General features: G+C 41.4%; 1 protein-coding gene across 3 annotated transcripts in view; it reads left to right on the plus strand.

Moving 5' to 3' along the window:
- The window catches only part of PHEX (phosphate regulating endopeptidase homolog X-linked), a 212,741-nt gene that overhangs the window by 12,261 nt on the left and 179,718 nt on the right, over positions 1–20,762 (plus strand). For 2 of the 3 annotated variants that reach the window (XM_034649535.1, XM_002913929.4), the window contains 2 exons: positions 1,224–1,292; positions 8,079–8,240. In XM_034649535.1, coding sequence (XP_034505426.1) covers positions 1,224–1,292; positions 8,079–8,240 — 231 coding nt within the window. Of the gene's footprint in view, positions 1–700; positions 883–1,223; positions 1,293–8,078; positions 8,241–20,762 lie in introns of all 3 variants that reach the window. The other variant, XM_034649537.1, reaches the window with a different exon arrangement.

Raw genomic sequence — 20,762 nt, forward strand, 5'->3', positions numbered from 1 at the left:
GAATACAAATTGCCACACTGGCAAGAGATGTACAGGTCTTCCATCTCTAGCAGAAATATAGGTACCGCCGTGCTTTCTTATCCTGCTTCTCAGCTGAGGATGCCACAAAAGGCCTTGGCTCCCCTTCAGCCCCCACAATCCATCTCCCCATGGCCACATCTCCAAATGATTCCTTATTGCTGCTCACAGAGTACAGCAATAATGAATTTCCATGAACTTTCTTGGCTACCAAAAATATCTTTGAAATCTAAACTCACATCTGCTAATGCCCAGGTGCTGCCTGGGGTTTACAAATTGGGCACCCTTCTGTACTTCTGCAGAAATCCATTTAGATAATATTGCCAGCCAGATGGGGAAAATTAAGCCATTGGTGAAAAGCTAATTCCGTCTCGCAGGGTTTTTGTTTTGTTTTGTTCTGGTGGAAGTAGTTAGAAGCTTGGTCCATGAACCGTATCTGTCTGGTAGCTAGGCTGAGCTTGGTGGGAGGAGGGTGTGTGGGGGACACGGCATATCATGACTCTCTTGCTAGAGGACTGAATAATATACAGTGTACCCCCCCCCCGCCAACACACACATCTATGGATGGTTTGGATAAGATTCAGAACTTTAAATGCTACATATGCTATTTTTCTCCTTCCAGTCTGGATTTGCTCCAAATGACATAGTTGTAAGTTTCATTTTCTCCCCATCTCTAAAACAGGAATGTAGTTGTAAACAGAAAGAGTGAAATTATGAGACTTAAATCATAGATAATTGGAGATGGAAGAGACTTTAGAGATCATCTAGCCCAGTGGCTCTCAAACTTGAGTGTGCATCAGAATCACCTGGAGGGCTTGCAAAAATGCAGATGGCTGGGCCCCATCCCCAGACTTTCCGATTCAGGTGAGCAGTAGAGCTCAGTAATTTGACTTTCTCAAGAGCTGCCAGGGAATGCTGCTCCCGATGCCTGGGCACCCCACTCTGAGAAGCATTGGTCTGATTGTATCCACTCATCTTATATTCTAGAGAACCCAATTTCAGAGCAGCCAACTCTCGCCAAGTTTCCTTAGCTTGTGACCAGAGTCTGGTTCAGTGATACTGAGCCAACTGGATTTTTTGACTCCGTGTCAATGCTGAGAAGGATGAACTGATATCAAATGTCTAGCATATGTGCCTGACTGTGGGTTACCTGATCGTAGTCTGCTGCAAGCCAGTCATTTCTTTATTTTGGTCTGTTTTTTCAGTGAGTCAAGGTTTCTTAAGTCTCCAAGCTAAACAGGAGTACTGCCTGAAGCCAGAATGCATCGAAGCTGGTAAGTCCATTTTCCATCCTGTGTCAAGTTATCATTATGGTACCTTGGGGAGAGGAAGAGAAAACAGGTGGTATTTTTAGTATTCTGTTTGCTTGAGGTTTACCAAGGATGAAATGCAATTTTGATGAAACTTTCAGTTTACCTTCAAGTCTCAGTGTGAAGTTGTGGAGCGTTGGTTTCCTGTTTTTTTCTTCTTTGCAAAAAAACAGCTGTGTGGTATTCCAAGTCATTATAAGGAAATCCAGAAGGGGCTTGGAGGGCCAAATGGCTTTTCTTAAGACCCGAACAGAGAGACCATTGGCCTTCCTATGGCCTGAGCTGGATACAGGTCACTGTTGACCCTAAGCAGTCTCTCTGTATCATTTGGTTAGTGGGTGCTGCCTGTCTGCCTCTGAGCAGGGATCTTCCGTCAATCTGTGCTTCCACTGTCACCTGAAATCACTTTGGGTCCTTACAAGTCAAACTTGTCTTGAGGTGAGCAGGCGATGTATCAGTGGGTACTCCACAGCGAATAAGAGTGTTTAAACTTGCCTCAGTTTTGGCACAGTCATTTTATTCCCTCTATAGGGAAGAGGGAATAGGGTTAGAGCCTAGATTTGCAGGACCCAGATTCCAGCTCCCTACCCCTCTTCTTTAAGTGGGTAGGAACACTAGTGTATTTTCTAAGGAGAAAGTCGTAAGCATTAGTTAAGCACATGGCCCTTTCACTTTCCTCTTGGTCTTAAGAGATTAATGAATTAATTTGCCAACTATTTATTCCAAGTCAGGCACTTAGTTAGCAGCGAAGTTGAATGACCAGGTAGGGGAAGAAATGCCATCAATAAACACAAGGTGATCAGTGTGGAAGAAAAATATTGGCTGGTGGTAATGTTATGCAGAAAATTAAAATATTCAAGTAGAATAATGTGATAGCAAGTGACAGGATGGCTAGGTTGGAAAGTCTGAGGAAATGATGTTGAAATGACCCTGAATGATGAGAAGGGACATGTTGTGGGAAGACCGAGGAAAGGGCTTTCCAGGTATGGGGAAGAGCTAGGGCAAAGGTCTCGGAGAAGAAGAACTTACTGGGTAAGGGCTAGAGTGCGGGGTTAGTGAGGAACCCAGGTGTCAGCGAGTGTGGGTTTTTCCTAAGTGTGTTCAAAAGCCTCTGGAAGGTTTCAATAAAGACAGAGACATGATCTTATTAGCATTTAAAAAGATCTCTCTGTGGAGACCTAGACTCAGGAGAATCTTTCTGGATGGAAAAGAGACCAGAGGGAGCAAGATGGAAGAAGGTTGTCAGGCGGGAGGTTATTTCAGTAAGCCGAATAAAGTAAGACGAGACGCGATGCTTTCTTGAATTCCAGAGATGGAAAGGTAGAGTGTAGAGGGTTTGGGAGCCAGAGGGTTGCCGAAGGATTTGAAGTGTGTTGTGAGAAAAAGCAGAGAATCAAGGTGATGCTTAGATTTTTGGTGGTGGCATTTGTTGAGATGGAAAAGACTCAGGTGAAAGAGCTTTTAAATTCAGAGGCCTTATACGAAGGTAATGGATTAGATAATTATTTTTGTCCCATTTTTAAGTGATCAATATATATTTCTTTACCAGGCATTGTGTTAAGTGACTTACATGAGCTGTCTCATAAAATCTTCCTAAGAACCCCATGATGTCAGTGCTATCACCAGGCCCAACTACAGATGAGGATATGGAGGCTTCTGGAAGCTAAATAATTTGCCCAGGGTCACATCCTGAGTTAGCTACTGGGCTGGGCTTCAAGGTCATGTCTGTTTGCTTTCCATCAGTGCTTTGGTGCGATAAGGCCATGCCACTTAACTCTTTGGCCTTGGTCCTGTCTTGCCCTTTTCATAACAATAGACTTACTAGTGTCTGGTGATTAGACAAGCATTTCGGCTTCTCGATTTCATCCTGGAAAGGGTGAGAACGATTTGGGAATTCCCAACACTTTCCTGTTTCCAGCTTGAGCAGCTGACCTAGGGTTTCTCAATGGAAAGTGATGACTTGAAGTTGAGTGGGACACCAGGTGGAACTGTCAGAGGTCACGTTTTAGACTTCATGTCACCTTGTGATTTTACTGTGTTTGGGTCCTTGCAGATGTGTGAAAATGAGATTTTTTGAACTAAAAAATTTTCAATTTGAGTTTAGGGAACTTTTTGTATGGAGAGCCACTTTTACGAGTTTTCTCTTTATTACAAATCTTAACGCAAGACTAAAACAGAGAATGCCATTTGATAATGTTATCTCCCGCCAGCCAGTCTGTTTTGCCTTGCTGTTTTGTTTTTAATTTCACGTTGGTGAATGGCATTGAAAAAAATACTGATTTTTCTGTTTCTGTGACGAAAGGCTCACCAAGGATACACCTTCTTCAGTGTAACTGGACCCTCACTGTGCTTAGGGGCATGCAGAACAGCTATTACGTACACACTGCATAAATGTCTCCCTGAGAAGGTCTCAAATGAAAAGGAGCGCAAAGGAGGAGGGGGTGCGTGCGTGCGTGGGGCGCGTGCGTGGGGCGCGTGCGTGCGTGGGGCCGTGCGTGCGTGGGGCCGTGCGTGCGGCGGGGTGCGTGCGTGCGGCGGGGTGCGTGCGTGCGGCGGGGTGCGTGTGCGTGTCTGGTCATGCAGGACGGAAGCTCAGAAGATGGAAGTGTTTGATTCCTTCTGGGCCATTTCTGATCAGGTGCCACTCTTTTCTGAGATGCCTCCTCTCCATAGCTCTCTTTTTCTTCTCTTGCCCATTTCCTCTTCTCCTAATCCCTTTTTCAAAATAAGAGGTGGAAAAAATTACAAGAAAGGGGCATGCTAAATACGGATAAGGGCAGGCAGGCTGACTTGGGTTTGAAGCATGCTCTGTCCACTTAAAAACCACATGATCCTGGGTTAATTAAATAACCATCCAAAGCCTCTTGTTTACCACCTGTAAAATGGAAATACTGTTTTTATTTAGCATGCTAGGTATGAGAGTAGAAGAAAATAGTGGTGCTGGTTGTAGTAGTAATTCAGGACCATGGTGTGTGTGATTCTAAACCCCAGGCCCAGAGAACATTGTAACTGTCAGCTGGCAAGACTGGATCTGATTTCAGTTCTTGTGATGGCAAAACTAGATCTTAACTTCTGTGAGACGGTTGTGGACTTTGTTTATCCTACCTAAGAAAATATGCATATATTTCCTATGGAATTGTTACTGTGCTTGCTTCAGGAGTGCCACTCCAGACATTGCTGGAGGTAATATATTATCTGTGGTCTATGCACTGTATTAGTTTTCTAAAATCGGAAAATCTATGAGCTCTGAAAAAGAACTCAGGAGTTTCAGATAAGTGTGGAATTGTAATAGCAAAAATTTGTAAGTAAGGTTGCCAGCTTTAGCTACATACATACATGTTCAGGATGCTCAGTTAAATCTGAATTGCAGATAGACAGCAAGGCTGCTGTTTTTGTTGTGTTTGTCCACAGCAGTATTTGGTACATACTTAAACTATAAAAGCCGTCATTGATATGAAATTCAAATCTCATTAGGCATTCTGTATTTTATCTGGCAACCGTATTTGTCAGTGTGCCTGACACTGTTCCAAACACTTCATGTGTATTTACTTATTTAATTCTCATGAAGATCCCATGGGTTGTGGTTATTATCCCTTTTTACAGATGAGGAAACTGAGAGGTTAAGTAACCTGCCCAAGGTTACATAGCTTTTGCATGGTGTTGCTGGCATTTAAACCAGATGATGCTGTACTTTCTGAAAAGGGCTTAGCATGGTTCCTGGCACAGAGGAAATGCTCAGTATTAATGATTTTACTATTAGCACCACCCTCTCCCTTGAGCCCTGATTAAACTTAAAAGCTCAGGCTGGTATCTGGGGTGTGGTGACTCTACCTCTATGTAAACGCTAGTAGGGGGCCACGTAACCACTGACCTTATATGCAGTAACTTGAGAGAACACATAGTTGGGCCTTTCACAGGTTTTTTTGATCATCATATTTCTTTATTAAAACAAGTCTCTTTGAGTTTTCTCTTCATGGAACTGAGCAGGGGGAAAAGAGTTGTGGTGTCTTAACAACTATGGTTCCTTGCAGTTTGAAGTCTCAGTTCTACAGAAAGTGCAGCCCTGTGCCCAGCTGTGAATTACAAATGATGAATTGGGAGTTTGAAACTAGAGTTTTCCCACTTAGCGGGCTGACTTCCAAATTCTGTGTGAGTGATGTATTTCCCCACTCTGTGTCAAGGCTGAGGTCATAGCTGATCTTGCAGATTTTGTAGGTACCTGCAAGAATACTGAGGAGATGGAGAGGATACATTTTTAGGTTGGGGTCAGGGGGAGGTTTGGGAAGGCAGCCAGAAAACAATGTGCTTATGCGAATAAAAATGTATGTGAGGGCTTTTCTGTGTGATTGTAAATATTGTGTGGCACTGAGACTTGTATAATCCTGGGGTGTCACATAGCAGATTCGTTCTGTGACTGAACAGCCAGAATCATTATAAATACCAACTGGAATAAAGATTTGGTATGTCCTAGTTTATTTGCATACTAATATCAATGATAAAATAGTAGCAGTAAGTAAAAATATAATTGGAGACCACTGAATTAATTCTCAAAGATGAAAATATTAAGCCAGTTTTAAAATTTATCAAACTTCTAAAACCAGTTGTTTATTTTACGTTTTTTTTTTATAGAGCACAAGAAGGGTTGGGGGGTGGCAGGGGAGAGGGAGAGAGAGAATCTGAAGCAGACTCCACACTCAGTGTGGAGCCTGATGTGGGGCTCAGTCTCACAGCCCTGAGATCATGACCTGAGCCAAAATCAAGAGTTGGATGCTTAACTGACTTAGCCACCCAGGTGCCCCTCTATACCAGTTTTTTGCTTTGATTTTTTTGGGAAGGAGAAAGTGCTGGGGGTTTTGAAGTCCTGTAGAAACAGGATATTTCTAGATCATTCACTTTATCAAGGACAAAAAGTTGTTGAAAATTTTCATAGCAAGTCTAGGCTAGAAAAATATCTAGCCTACTTTTAAACCTGGAGGACACATGTAACCAAACTGATAACCAGCATATGTAAATATATGCAGATGATAATTTTTTTGGCAGTTCCTTTATATTCAGCTGAAAACTCATTGGGTTTTCATTATTTCAAATAAATATATTCTGGCATTAATTAAAGTATGAAAAGTACCCAGAATGTCATCTTTCCAATGTCACTAAAATATTGGCTGCCTTTTTTTTTTAAATTGGTGCATATCTTTGTGTTAGAGTGGTAGCCAGCAGTTGTATGATGGTTAGAAGAGAATTGGAGTTCAGTCTTAGGAATTTTAGAACCTTCTCACTTTTCTTTTTTAAAGATTTTATGATTTGAGAAAGAGAGAGAGCACTGAGTGGGGGGAGACGCAGAGGGAGAGGGACAAGCAGACTCTCTGCTGAGCCTGGAGCCCAATGTGGGGCTTGATCCCAGGACCCTGAGGTCATGACCTGAGCCGAAGTCAGACACTCAACCGACTGAGCCACCCAGACGCTCCAAGAAACTTCTCATTTTTTAATGAAATATTTTTTTACAGCTCGTGGATATGTATTTAAGTATGCACAAACTTCCTCCCTGTTGACTGTGTTGCGTATGCAATTGTGTGTGGGCTTATGAAAGAGGAAAAAATGGTAAATCAGTCTGTTGTGTCTTTCTGTTAACTTACACACATACTCAGTTATGCCCTGAGACCTGGGCAAGAGGGGCCCCTGTTCTGGGCCCCTCGTTTAGAATGCCTCACTTTGCCCTCCTCTGGCCATGCCTCTCCCCTAATCCAGGGGCCAGGTCAGCAGCCATACCCGTTTACAAGCCCGAATTCCCTGCTAAATGGCCCTGAGCCTCCCTGCAGGGCCTGTGGGGGTCTCTTCCAGGGGTTCATTCCTCTGAGAGCTACACTGAACATCCAGGGGCTCAGGAATTCATACCTGGATTTCCAGGTCTTTATGGAGGTATATTGTAAATACATCTTTTAAATATTTCAATATGACTTATGGGCCTCTGTTTCACTCAGCTTACACCGTGGAACAAAATACCCCCAAATCGTAGAGGTTTGAAGTAGGAGTGGTTTAATATTTGTTGTGATTCTGTGGGTTCAGCAGGGGTTCCTCTACTGTTCTTGCCTGGGCTCATTCATACAGCTGCATTCAGCTGGAGGGTTATCTGGCCTGGAAGGTCCATGATGGCTTTAGTCACATGTCTGGCACTTGGTGCTGACTGGTTTATTTTCCGTGTGGTCTCGCCTCCTCCAGGAGGCTTCTTCAGAGGGCTGTCTTAGGGCTCCATTCAAAGGGAGTTAATATGGAAGATACAAGGCCCTTTTAAGGCCTAGTTTTGAAACTCAAGAAAAGTCGCTCTGCTATATTCTGTTGGTCACAGCCAGTCGTAAGGCCAACCCAGATGCGAGGCAGGGAAAATAGATCCTATCGCTTGATGGGATGAGTCACAGAATCACCTGGCAGAAGGATGAGAGGGATGGAAGGAAATGTTGCACACATCCTTGCGGACAATTTACTGTGGACTCCATTTGTATTCCTATCCTATGCTGCGCAGATGTCAGGGGCAGTCCTGCAAAAACCATTAACACGAATACCACCAAGCTTTTACCCACTCAATCTAAATACAGTAATTTTATATAGTGAAGTTGATTCAGGGAGTCATTTGAGAGGAAAAGTAAAAGCCAAGGCTTGGAAACTGGTTGATAGGAAATGGTTGTTTAATTTGGAAGAGAACAGTACATAGAGTTCGGTGCTTGTCATTAATCCTGTGATTTTCTTTTTAAATAGCTGCCGCCATCTTGAGTAAGGTAAATTTCTCTGTGGACCCTTGTGATAATTTCTTCCGGTTTGCTTGTGATGGCTGGATAAACAGCAATCCGATTCCTGAAGATATGCCAAGCTATGGTGTTTACCCTTGGCTGAGACATAACGTTGACCTCAAGTTGAAGGGTAAGTTTCTACTGGGGTTTGGTGACGCACTTTACAGAGAGCAGTACTTGACAAGAAAAACACAGTTTTGGATTTGGAGCACGCCTACTTACTTTTCAACTATATTAAATTCATTTCCAAGATATTTTAAAATGGAAGACTGAAAGGAAAACTATGGGATTTCAGTCTCCCAGATCTCGAATACAAGCCTAGCAGAGGCTTCATTATGTTTATATTAGCAAATAGTAAATTCTGCTGAAGGATAACTAGCATTTCCTTGAGATTGGGAGCAAAGGAATAGTTAATGAAAGTTATTTTATATAAATATACTTATTTGTTGTGTTCAGAGCAAACTTCATCACATGCTTATTTACGTCCTGGATTTTCATGGCTATAAAATGTACTTAACACCTCATTGTCTTTTGAGAACTCTGGATGACCTTGTGTTTGTCATATTGTTCCTGTTAACTTCTGACTTGGCTCAGGGGAGACCTTCTTTTCTCCCGTGGCCTCTGTAGTAATGACAGGCTCACACACACATACTCACTTATGCATTCAGACACATACACATGTGTGCATGCATACACACACACTTCAAAACGTGGAAAACTCTTTTACTAGAGGCACTTCTGTTCGCATTAGATCTATTTTTTATGCTGAGCTATTGGAGGAAGGCACTTCAGGATGGAAGTAGGGAGATGGTAAGGCCGTATAAGGTAACTGTTTTAGGAAGGCAAAAATGTGTATGCTTTGGGGCACCTGAGTGGCTCAGTCGGTGAAGCATCTGCCTTCAGCTCAGGTCATGATCCCAGGGTCCTGGGTTCAAGCTGCACATTGGGCTCCCTGTTCAGCGGGGAGTCTGCTTCTCCCTCTCTCTCTCTCTGTCGCTCCTTCTGCCACTCCCCCTGCTTGTGCTCTTTCGCTCTCTCTCTCAAATAAATAAAATCTTTTAAAAAAGGAAGGTTTTTTTCTTTTTTTGATAACTGAGTTATGCCACATAACACCTAGAAAGAATTTATTTTAATTAATTTAATTTATTTTTATTTTTTTACTGTCTGGTTGTAAACAACACAAGTTTATCATCCTAAAATACTGGAGGTCGGAAGTCTAAATGAGTTGGCAGGGCTTCTGGAAGCTCAAGGGGAGAATACATGCCCTTGCCTTTTCTGGCTCCTGCAAGCCACCTTCATTCCTTGGCTTGTGGCCCCTGCTACATCTTCACAGTCAGCACTTTAACACCTTCAGATCTCTCTCTAAGTTGACCTCTGACTTCCCTCCTCCCATCTCCTTCTCTCTCCTTCTCTTATGAAAAGGCTCTTGTACTTACGGAGGTAGGGCCCCACTCTATGACCTAATCACTCTATACCTCAAGATCCTTAACTGAATCCCGCCTGCAAGGTTCCTTTGCCATACAGAGTAACACAGTCACATGTCTGGACATGCGGATGAGGACATCCGTGGGCAGGGAGAGAGCACTATTCTAGCGCAAGAAGCTTCCTGCTCTCTCTGTTAGTGTGAGGTAGTCCTGTGCTATAGCCTGACATTTAGAGCATTGCCTTTGCTTGGCTCAGCCATCTAAAGCTTTTATTTTTCATCTTTGAGTAAAATAATAAGATCTAGAGCTTTTAGAAAAGATAATCTTTCCAAGAAACTTTCAGATCAAATGTGAAGTGTAAAAGGTATGTTTTCTCTGTTCCATCATCAGATTTTTTTTTTCTGTGTTTTGGATGTTTGCGACTTTTGAACTCCAGAAAGAATTTCTGAGGGGCGCCTGGGCAGCTCAGTTGTTAAGCATCTGCCTTCGGCTCAGGGCCTGATCCTGGGTCCTGGGATCGAGCCCCGCATCGGGCTCCCTGCTCCACCGGTAGCCTGCTTCTTCCTCTCCCACTCCCCCTGCTTGTGTTCCCTCTCTTGCTGGCTGTCTCTATCAAATAAATAAATAAAATCTTAAAAAAAAAAAAAGAATTTCTGAGAGGTTAGAAGAATCATCATTTTTCTTTCTACTTCATCTCCATTTCCCCAAGATTTTAAGTACATGAGAATTAAATGTCTCAATTTATATGTGTTTTAACAACTGTAACTATTGACACAGTAATTAGATAACCTATTGTCAGTTGTAAGGAAAAATGTACTTAAGCATCACAACTGAGCCACAACTTTTCACAATATAAATCATATGGACTCAGATTTTCTAGGAGGACTTAAAAGTTTCATAAATTAGAATAAAAATGTGCAATAATGTCAGTTTTTCCCTAACCCAACAGGGGAGGTTCACATAGTATAGAACAATAAGACCTTGAGGAATGAATTTACTACTGGTTATTTCCCTGTGTTACGTTAACTCCCACTGGTCCTTCACCTACCATTCTTACCTATTTCCTGTTGCCCTTCTTCGGTTTTTCTTCCTAGACAGAGAACTGTGTGCACAGGTGCATGCGTGTGCATCCACACGGTCATGCCTGCAGAAATGGGGCACCGAAGGGTAAGAAAAAGATAAGATTTGCAGATAGATACTCCTTACATGTTAGTTAGAGCCAGAAGATTTCTATCTTCAGGGCATGAAGCAGTTAGAATAATTTAAAGCACTTCCTGGGGATGTCTTAATGTGAAAATGAAAATCAGTACGAATGTGCTTTTTTTGGGGGAGGACACTGTATATGAAATCCTTGAGCATTCATACCAATAAGACTAGATTGTTGAGAGGCACATAGGGGTTTTTTGTTTGCTTGCTTCTTTTAAAAATGAAAAATTTTACTTTAAGCTCAGTTGGGAAAGTACAAAGAAACAAAAATTAAATCCAAAAAAGGAGGAAGAAAGTTGCTCATAAATCCACCCGTAGAAATAGCTGCTAATGGAGCAGTTGGGTATACATCTTTCCAGGTTTTTTTTTTTCCATTTGTGGGTACATATGCAAAACCTCATGTGCACACCCATCTCTTTAAAAACCAGCTAAAAGTAGGCATATTACTCCATCATGTGCTTTAAAAATGATGTGTTTCTCATAGACACGGTTAATGTCAGTAGATATGTTTTCTTATTATATATAACACTGTAATAAAGATCCATGTGTATTCCAGGAATGGAGTTGTTGTATTGAAAGAGTTGTCACAGTTTAACTTTTGATGTAGACATACAAGCTAAATCGCCCTTCAGAAAGTTATTTCTAGGTCTTCATATATTTTCTTGCTGCTTTAAATGGTAAGTCTTCTCCATCAACTGTCTTGTATTTTTTTTTATTTGTTCATTTTTCGTTTTTTGGTGGTATGAAGTAGGAGTCAGCAAACTGTGGCCTGTGGGCCAAGTCCAGTTCACTGCCTGTTCTTAGAACTAAAGTTTCGGGGCGCCCGGGTGGCACAGCAGTTAAGCGTCTGCCTTCGGCTCAGGGCGTGATCCCAGCGTTCTGGGATCGAGTCCCACATCAGGCTCCTCCGCTGGGAGCCTGCTTCTTCCTCTCCCACTCCCCCTGCTTGTGTTCCCTCTCTTGCTGGCTGTCTCTATCTCTGTCGAATAAATAAATAAAATCTTAAAAAAAAAAAAGAACTAAAGTTTCATTGGAAGACTGTATATCCATTCACTTAAGGATTTTCCATGGCTGCTTTTGTGCTATAGTGGGAGAGTTGAGAAGTTGCTGCAGAGACCACATGGCCCGCAAGCCTACAGTATTGAGCCTCTGACCCATAAGGAAAAAGTTTGCCTAATCCTGAGGCCCGTTGTAAAGCGTTATATATCTATATTGGATCTCATTAGAACTGTCTTATTTTTTTTTAAAGATTTTATTTATTTGAGAGAGAGCAAGAGAGAGGGCGTAAGCAGGGAGGGCAGCAGAGGAGGAGGGAGAAGCAGACTCCCCACTGAGCAGGCAGCCTGATGTGGGGCTCGATCCCAGGACCCCAAGATCATGACCTGAGCTGAAGGCAGATGCTTAGCTGACTGAGCCACCGAGGCACCCATAGAACTGTCTTATTAATTAATAGCTTTTTGGGGGGCTTCTTTAGAATTTTTTAGATAGATAATCGTAAGGTTAAGAAATAGACTTTTTGTCTCTCCCTTTTCTTTTACTGAGTTGGCTGGAACCTCCAGAACAGTGTTGAGTAATAGCAGTGACAATGGGTGTAATTTTCTTATGCCTAGCTTGGTTGGTGATGCCGCCAGTATTTCCCCTGCGACCCCCAAATACATATTTTTCTTTGTTTTGAATAGGTATTCTTTATCATGTTGTTACTCCCTGTTTGCAAAAAGAACTTCAATAATAAAAACAAAAAAAATGTAAAAACAAGTCAAAAAGAACCTATATCAAGTCCTGCCACCCAGTGATAACCTTTTACATGCGAATAAACATGGCAAGTTATATATATGTCAAAAAGGACCATATATTCTGTGTTTATAATCTCCTTTTATTTGACATGTTAATGGTTTTTCATGTCAGTAAAAATAGATCTTTATCATCCTTTGCCATGACTGCTTTGAATGGATATACTACAGTTGATTCAGTCAATTCCTACATTGCCATTTAGATTATTTCCAGATTTGTTTCCTCATTGTAAGCCACTCAGAGCATGAGTGTTGAAGCTGAAGACCTGTATTTGAATCCTGGTTTCCTTATATTTCTCCTCTGTGCCACTTCTGGTCACTCATTTCACCTAGCTCAGTTTTCTTACCTTTCAAATGGGGTTAAGAGACCTCATTTCGTGGACTAGAGGAGATGACCCTTATAAATGACACTTTATCCCAGTCCAGTTTCTGGCATATAACAGGCCCCCCAGTAAATATTTGTTGTCTGTGCCTCCATTTTGTCTCACAGCTAGTTCTGAGGCTCATGAAGTAATGTCTACCAAATGCTTTAAGTTTTATTCTGGTCTTATCATTTGTAAATATCATGTGCTTTCAAAAATATTGAATACTGTCTAGATATTTTTCCTCATCCTTGATAAAAAGCGAGAACATCCAAAAATAAAACCCAATACTACCAATCAAAAGAATACCATTTTCTTATGGCTGATAGGGAACACACAGATACGGCTGTCCAATTTGTGAAATAAAATGGATTTGACAGACCTGGCTGATGAAAAATTGCCCTCTATTGAAGTCAGCAACCTGGCTTCGTGAATTTTTTCTTTAAATGGCATATAAGACTCAGATTCCTAGTTGGAAGATAAAATTATTTCTTATTCTCTCCAAGAAGCAGGGTTTTTTGTTTTTTGTTTTTTTTTTTAAAAGCAGGCCGAATATAGTCATGTGTTTGAATGTCTCAAAATTTCCTTCCTACAAAAGCTCCCAAATTTATCTTCATGTGACCATAAAAATGACACAGCATGTGTTGCTTATGAACGAGCAGATGAAAATTTTGCAAATGAGCACTTATGAAACACGAGGCAATAAGTGAGATAGAACACTTGTGTCAAACAGAGGACAGATGACTCAAGGTAGGGCCAGCTCATCTCTATTATGGAATAGCAATCTTTGCCAATATTTTGTAAAGAAAAGTACTATATTATTATGTTCAAGCACAGACAGCACAGGCAGGACAATAAGATGAAGTAGGGTCTATGCATTAATGAGCAAGGAAAGATGATTATGATTCATAGATGGGTTATTTATTTGTAAATATCTGCTGGTTAAGATTCAAATGGTTCTCATAATTAAATAACTGCCCCCCCCGCCAATCTTGTTTTTGCTATAATGATCCTATCCAAATCATCTTTTGCAGATAGTGGAAAGCTGAAAACTTCAGCTCCTCTAAAGTGATTTGATAATTAGGAAGTTGAGATGATTGAAGACAGTGAATTATGTCATTTTCCTCACACCATGAACATAGTATGATGTACCAAAGTGAGCTTTGACATCATTAAGTTCTTTGAAACAAACATCAGATTAGAAAAAATACAGGGATATGATAGAGAAGTGCTAGGGAGCAGTGAGCCGTTGCAGTGGGCTATTTATTCTTGGTGAAACTCAGCTCCAGTAAATCTCAGTGAATCTACTGTATAAATGGGTTTTTTTTTTTGACATTTATAGATGTCTGTTTTTGTGACCATGCTGGCTCTTTTTCATGTGGCCACACATGAAGCAGCAAATTGCCAAATTATACATGTGTCATCATAGGTCCCGCATGCACAGAGAGGTGTCCTGTGAAGATTTGGGCCTGTATAGAAGACATTTAGAATGTGAAATGAAATGATTTTACCTGAAAAGTGTTTTGTTGTTGTTTGCATTTTTCCTAATCCGAGAGCACCGTTTGAGCATGGGGAAGGGAGGGGTTGTGTAGAGTGTGAGGAAAGGGAAAGAATTTGTCAGATTGAAAAAGTATAGCAATTTCCTGTTAGGAAACACCCCCTTCAAATATACACGTGAATTTCTTCCTGAAGCCTCTTTGAAAAACTTATATGTAGCTCTAGAATATGTTTTTCTAAATAGCTGAAGGAAATGAAGGGGCCATGAGAACAGCCATCATGTGTGAATACTTGTGTTCAGGTAGTTCCGATAGTTAGCATTTTAGGCTTTCTTCTCGTGTGCCCCTTTCTACCCCCAGTGCATGTCCTTGTCTTTTTAACTCTTTTCTGCTCCAAGCATTCGATTTTAAGATCTGATTTTTCTCCCTGTGGCTTTCTGTCATAGGGGTTAGTATTACAAATAAGTTGGGTACACTTGACAAGAACCGGATCTATTCATTAGATTCATTCTGGGTTATGTGCTCTTTAATTTGGGGGAAATATTTTCACTTCAAATAGATTGAAATGCACAGCATTTTGACAGTATTAATTAATCTGTGAACTCAAGGCTGTTGACTTGGAATTTAGTTTTTTTCTTGGTACCAGTTGCTTTCAGTCACAAGTAACAGAAATCCCAACTTCACCTGGCTTAAAAATAGAGAAAATTTTCTGGTTCATATAACCAAAATGTCTAGTAATAATGTGGACTTCTGGTAAGGATGGATCCAGCAGCTGAATCACATCATTAAAGATGGTATTTCTCTATTTCTCTGTGCTTTGGCATTCACTGTCTCATGATTTTTTCTAAGTCTCTTTGGTCATAAGATCCTTGCCAATAGCAACCAGAATTTATACTTCCTCATTCACCTCTAGCAAGAGGCATTGTGTTAGACACAGGAAGATACAGAAGTGCAGAGATTAATAAGGCCCCCGAGACTACCCATGTGGAACTTAAAAATCTGCCCATCACAAAATGTTTCAATGACTACTGTCATTAATCTAGAGCTGTACTGTTCAGTATGGTAGCCACTAGCCAGTTGTGGCTTTTTTTTTTTAGAGATTTATGTATTTATTTGAGAGAGAAAGAGCATCCAAGCGGTGCGGAGGGGCAGAGGCAGAGGGAGAGAAAAACTCAAGCAGACTCTGCACTGTGTGCAGAGCCTGATGTGGGACTCGATTTCACAACCCTGAGATCAGACCTGAGCCAAAACCAAGAGTCGAGTGCTTTAACCAACAGAGCCATCCAGGTGCCACCCACTTGGGGCTTTTGAGTACTTGAAATATGGCTAGCTGGAATTGAAATGTGGTGTAAATAAAAAAATACCCACCAAATTTCAAAGACTTCATTTTAAAAAACATGTAAAGTATCTCACTAAGAAATTGATGATTTATTTTCTCAATTACACATTGAAATGATAATATTTTAAAATCTATTTGGTTAAAATATATTAAACAATCTCACCTGTTTCATTTTTCTTATTTTTAAATGTACAAGGAAATGAACAATGATCTATGTGGTTCAGATAATGTTTCTATCACTGCTGCTCTAGAGCCCTGAATAGGCCGTTGGAAAGGTGAGCTATCTGGAAATCAATTCAAGTTTACGTTAGTGATAGAGTTCAGCAATAGAGAAAGGGCGCAAAGAGCACCTTTATTAAACATAGTTCTCTACTCCCCTCTCCAGTCCCTTTCTATCCTGTTAACCTATTAGCGTTCTTTGTGGCTAATAACCATTTGAATTATCTTGTTTGTATATTTGCTTGCTGTTTTTCCTAACTCTGTGTGCCATTTTGGGCTTCACTGTGACTCAGGACCCAGCATCTTGCCTGGTTCATAGTTTATGCTTACTAATACTTGTTAAAGAGAGAAGAGAAAGACTGTGCCCTCTGTGAGTGGCTGGGTGCAGTGGTGGGGGTGGCTGGCTAACTCAGTGGAGAGGGGTGGGTTTCTCTTCTTTCTCCCCCTCCATCTGTGCCTAGGGCCCGACATGCTGTTCCGGAAGAGTCCTGAGATGCAGCCAGAGCTTGCCCCTGATGAGAGAGGAAGGGTAATTGTCAGCTGTTCTTCAAGACAGTGGAATGGACAGTGAGACAGGCTAGAGCCCTTTCTGGGGCTCCAAGACTCCCTGCTGGTGTGAACTTGTGTAAGTTATAGTAAGGAAAAGGAGAACTCCCAGGACGGCATTCACGTTTGGGCTCTGAAAAGCAGTTGGGATTCTGCCACTTACTGGCTCTGTGACTGCTGGCAAACCACTTTCCTCTGAGGCTGAGTTTCTTATCTGGTGATACTGTTGGATTAATTCAATGAGGTGCAGCAAACGTCTTCTACACAGAATTCAATAAATAACATCTGCTGTTATTGTTAATTTCATGAGGATTAAATTAACATTTTGAAAGCACTTGGCGTGTAGTAGATGCTTGAGAAATGTTAGATTCCTAGCCAAAAAAAATTTACAAATTGATAAGAAAACTTTACCAGCATCATTAAAGTAAAATGTTATGATGTAGTTTTTTTTTTTAAAGATTTTATTTATTTATTTGACAGAGATAGAGACAGCCAGCGAGAGAGGGAACACAAGCAGGGGGAGTGGGAGAGGAAGGAAGCAGGCTCATAGCGGAGGAGCCTGACGTGGGGCTCGATCCCATAACGCTGGGATCACGCCCTGAGCCGAAAGCAGATGCTTAACCGCTGTGCCACCCAGGCACCCCATGATGTAGTTTTTTCTGAAAGTCTCACCATGCCCATAAATAAGGCAGCTGATCCCGAAAGGGACAAGCTTGGAGATGGAAACAGTAGGTTAGGACATTTGTGTGTATTCCCAGCTTTTATTGGGAGACCTTGGTCATGACCTCAAACCTGGAAGGTTTTGATAATCTATTTGATTAGAAAACACATGGGTTGGGGGAAATGCGTTTTAAATCCCTCCTGCAGGAAAAGAGAGGAGGAAAGGGGAATTGGTGAAAACAAGGAGAAATGTCATCTTAGGCTGTTCTAGATCCTCTTTAGATGCCATTTTTTGTTGTTCACACCAGTTTGCCTTTCTTCTGTCTTTTCTTTCCCTTCTCCCTCAGGGATTCTTAACTCAAGAGGGCTGTCTGTAGAATTCCATTTACTTGAAGGGGAAAAGATGCACCTTTATTTTCTCTAACCTCTGATGAAACTTTAGCATTTTCTTTAATTATGATAGTAGGCAAAACTCTGGTATTACGGGCTGTGACAGTGTTAACCGATGGAAAGCATTCTTTTTCTGTCTTGATATAAATGTTGCAAGTATCTTGAAATATTATCTACATGCATCACCACTTCAAAGTCATAGCAGTGGTTAGACCCAATGCTAGATATTACTATTTAAAGACTTAATGAAGTAGTACATATATTATGGTGACAAATAGTAAAACTGTTTTGTTAACTATATTTCAGAATAACTGGTTTCTGTTGTAAACCTGTGTTTCTTATACATTCATAAACATTATTTTGAGAGTGGTCCTTAGGTTTTAAGAGCCTGCCCGGGGAACGTATGGCGCAAAAAAGATAAAGAACCCCTGCCTGTGTAAAGGTTGCTGGGGCAGTCCTCAAGAAGGTATAGTTTCATTGAACTCCAGCCTTTTGATGCATCTTAACCTAGGTATTTCAAGCAGAGTTGGCTATTATGGCTATGGGTCCACTCAATGCCCAAATCTTTGAACAGTCCACAGTCTTGAATCCCTGGGTAATGACCACATTATCAACAGTTCATGGATGTTTATAAGGATATTAGATGAAACCAGAGATTTGTGTTTGGAGATTTGTGCCAGTGCCAAACCTTGAACTGTTTACAGTGCAGGCTTTATGTGATTACCTATGTCATGGAATAAATATGTTTATAGATGAAATGCCTGAGTTGTCACAAGCCTCTTATGAAAGCAGAGAGTTAAAAGTCGGTGCTCAACTAGAGATGATACAGCTTTTGCTGTGGTATAGTTAAAAATGCTTAGAAGCAATGCGAATAATTGAAGATAGTAATACAAAGTAGAGTCTTCTTTCACAAATACTCATTATGTGTTATATGAAAGAGCTTGCTTGTCATCTGATCCTTGAAGACAGGGACTCTTGGTACAACTTGGAAGGGTAGAGGTAGGGGGGACTATAGATCTGGAGGGGCTGTGAATGAAGTTCCAAGGAAAAGACCGAATCCATGTAACTTGGCGTTGTTGGGAGGATGGCACGGACATGTCTTGGTGAGAGGTGACAGGAGTGAGGTGAGCCAAAGAAGGATGTCGAAATCCATTTGTGAGATTTTTGAGTTGCGGCAGAGAATGCTAAGGTTTCTGAGAAGTGGAGTTACAGCTTGGAAATGCTATGCCTAGGAATAACGACTGAAAAGAAGGAGTGGGGAAGCAGATGAGGGGGCATTTTTGTAGTGTAAATATTGCAACATGTTATGAAAAGTTTCCTGCTAGCTAGCTTGAATGTTGTAGGAATAAAGAAACATTTTTAATTTAGAAGATTGCTGACTAAATTTAGGTTCTTTTGACTAAATATAAGTTCTTTGGCCTGACTGATGACATAGGATACGGGCATCCTGAGAAAGACACATACACACCTATAGGAACACTTCTCAGCTTGCCCACACCCAGGCCCCATTTTGCGCGGTTGGTGTGTGTAAGTGTATTTTATTTGGCAGTTGTTCAGAAGGGTTGCATATTTTTGAAAAGCCACTTCCTGAAAGATGATGACTGTTTGGAAAGGGAAGAAAAACCCTAGCTGGTTTTGGCGGGAACAGTTCCGAGGCGTACCCACGTGAGCTGTGGTAATGGTTCCTGAAGCTCCTCCACGTCCCCACGTGTTCTTGCTGTTGGTTGCCACAGTCTGGAATGATAATGGAACTGAGAATGTGGGATTTTTGCAGGAACTTCCAAGGGTCATTTGGCTTTCACAGCAGAAGCAGATGACTCAGATCTCCTGGACCTTGAAACCTGCGTCTTTAGAGAAATGGGTCAGTCACTTACCTTTACTGTACTCCTAATTGGTCAGTGGCAAAACTTAGGCACCACGAAAATGAAAGAGTTGCTTGCCCACCAAAAGACATGGCCAAAGGGAGTTGAAAATTTCACCCTTGCATTTCCAATCTCCCTGATGAGATGGCTTCAGCTGTACTCTCACCCTCAACTCTGAGAATATTTCGCTACAACTTGATGGTGTGGATGGGTTGAGAATCTTTAAGATGTGGCAAAATCCCCACTTCTCCCCCAGTGTATTACTAATGGGCAGGATTTCTACTCATTACTGTGAAGTGAGCTTTTAACGATTAAAAAAAAAATCCTAGGAATACCCACGAGAAGGGTCTAGCAAGCCGGGCACTGTGTAGAGATAACCTTCTTTAATAATACCCTTAGTTGAATTCTCTAAACTGAACTCCTAGCACGTCTATAAGATGGAAGATGTATCTGCGTTTTGCCCATGAGGAAACAAAGGCACTGAGCAGTACTGTTAACCAGCCCAAGATCACATAGCTGATGGGCAGTGGAGCTAGGGTTAGAGTTCAGATGGTTTGACCCTTAGCACCTCGTAAAAATCTTGACAGCTAAGAAGGTAGTATTGTTCCATTTCACAGTTGTGAAAGCTGAGGCTTGGAGAGGTTAAATATTTCATATTCACACATCTAATGGCTTATAAAGTCACTATGGTCCAGAAGAAATGTAATGTGGGTCACAAATGCAAATCACATGTAATTTTACATTTTTAAACAGCCGTGTTAGAAAAAGTAAAAGGAAACAGGTAAAATCCCAGGATTCTGTCTAACCTAACATACCCAAAGAATTGTCGTTTCACGTAATCAATATAAAAACGTATTCACAAGACAGTTTACATTCTTTCGTTCCCCAGTCTTGGGAATCCGGTGTGCTTCTCACACTCGCAGCCATCTCCATGTGGATGAGCTGCATCTCCCGGGCTTCTCACTGATGGCTGCACACTGAATTCACGAGGGAGCCTAAACAGCACAGGTGCCCGGGGCCCATCCTTAGAGGTTTTGATGTAATTGGTCTGGGGTGGAGCCTGGCCTTCTGGATTTTTTAACCACTCCTCCCCTGCCAGGTGACTTTATTCTGGTGCCAAGTTTGAGAACCTACTCAAGGCTGAAAACCAAACCAGCTGAGTCAAGAACGGTAGGCACTGTCCATTGGAGAAAGTGCTCTGAGTTTTCTGAGCTGAGACCCATTCAAAAATACTACTCTGGCAATATGCTTTGCTAGTTGACATTAAAGAATGGCTGGCAATGCCCTAATTCATTAATTTCTCTCAATTTACATTTCCCAGCCTTTTGGCCAAGTTCCAAATAATGTAGGAAAAGAAA

The sequence above is a fragment of the Ailuropoda melanoleuca genome, chromosome X (assembly GCF_002007445.2).
Source record: "Ailuropoda melanoleuca isolate Jingjing chromosome X, ASM200744v2, whole genome shotgun sequence".
Lineage (NCBI taxonomy): Eukaryota > Metazoa > Chordata > Mammalia > Carnivora > Ursidae > Ailuropoda > Ailuropoda melanoleuca.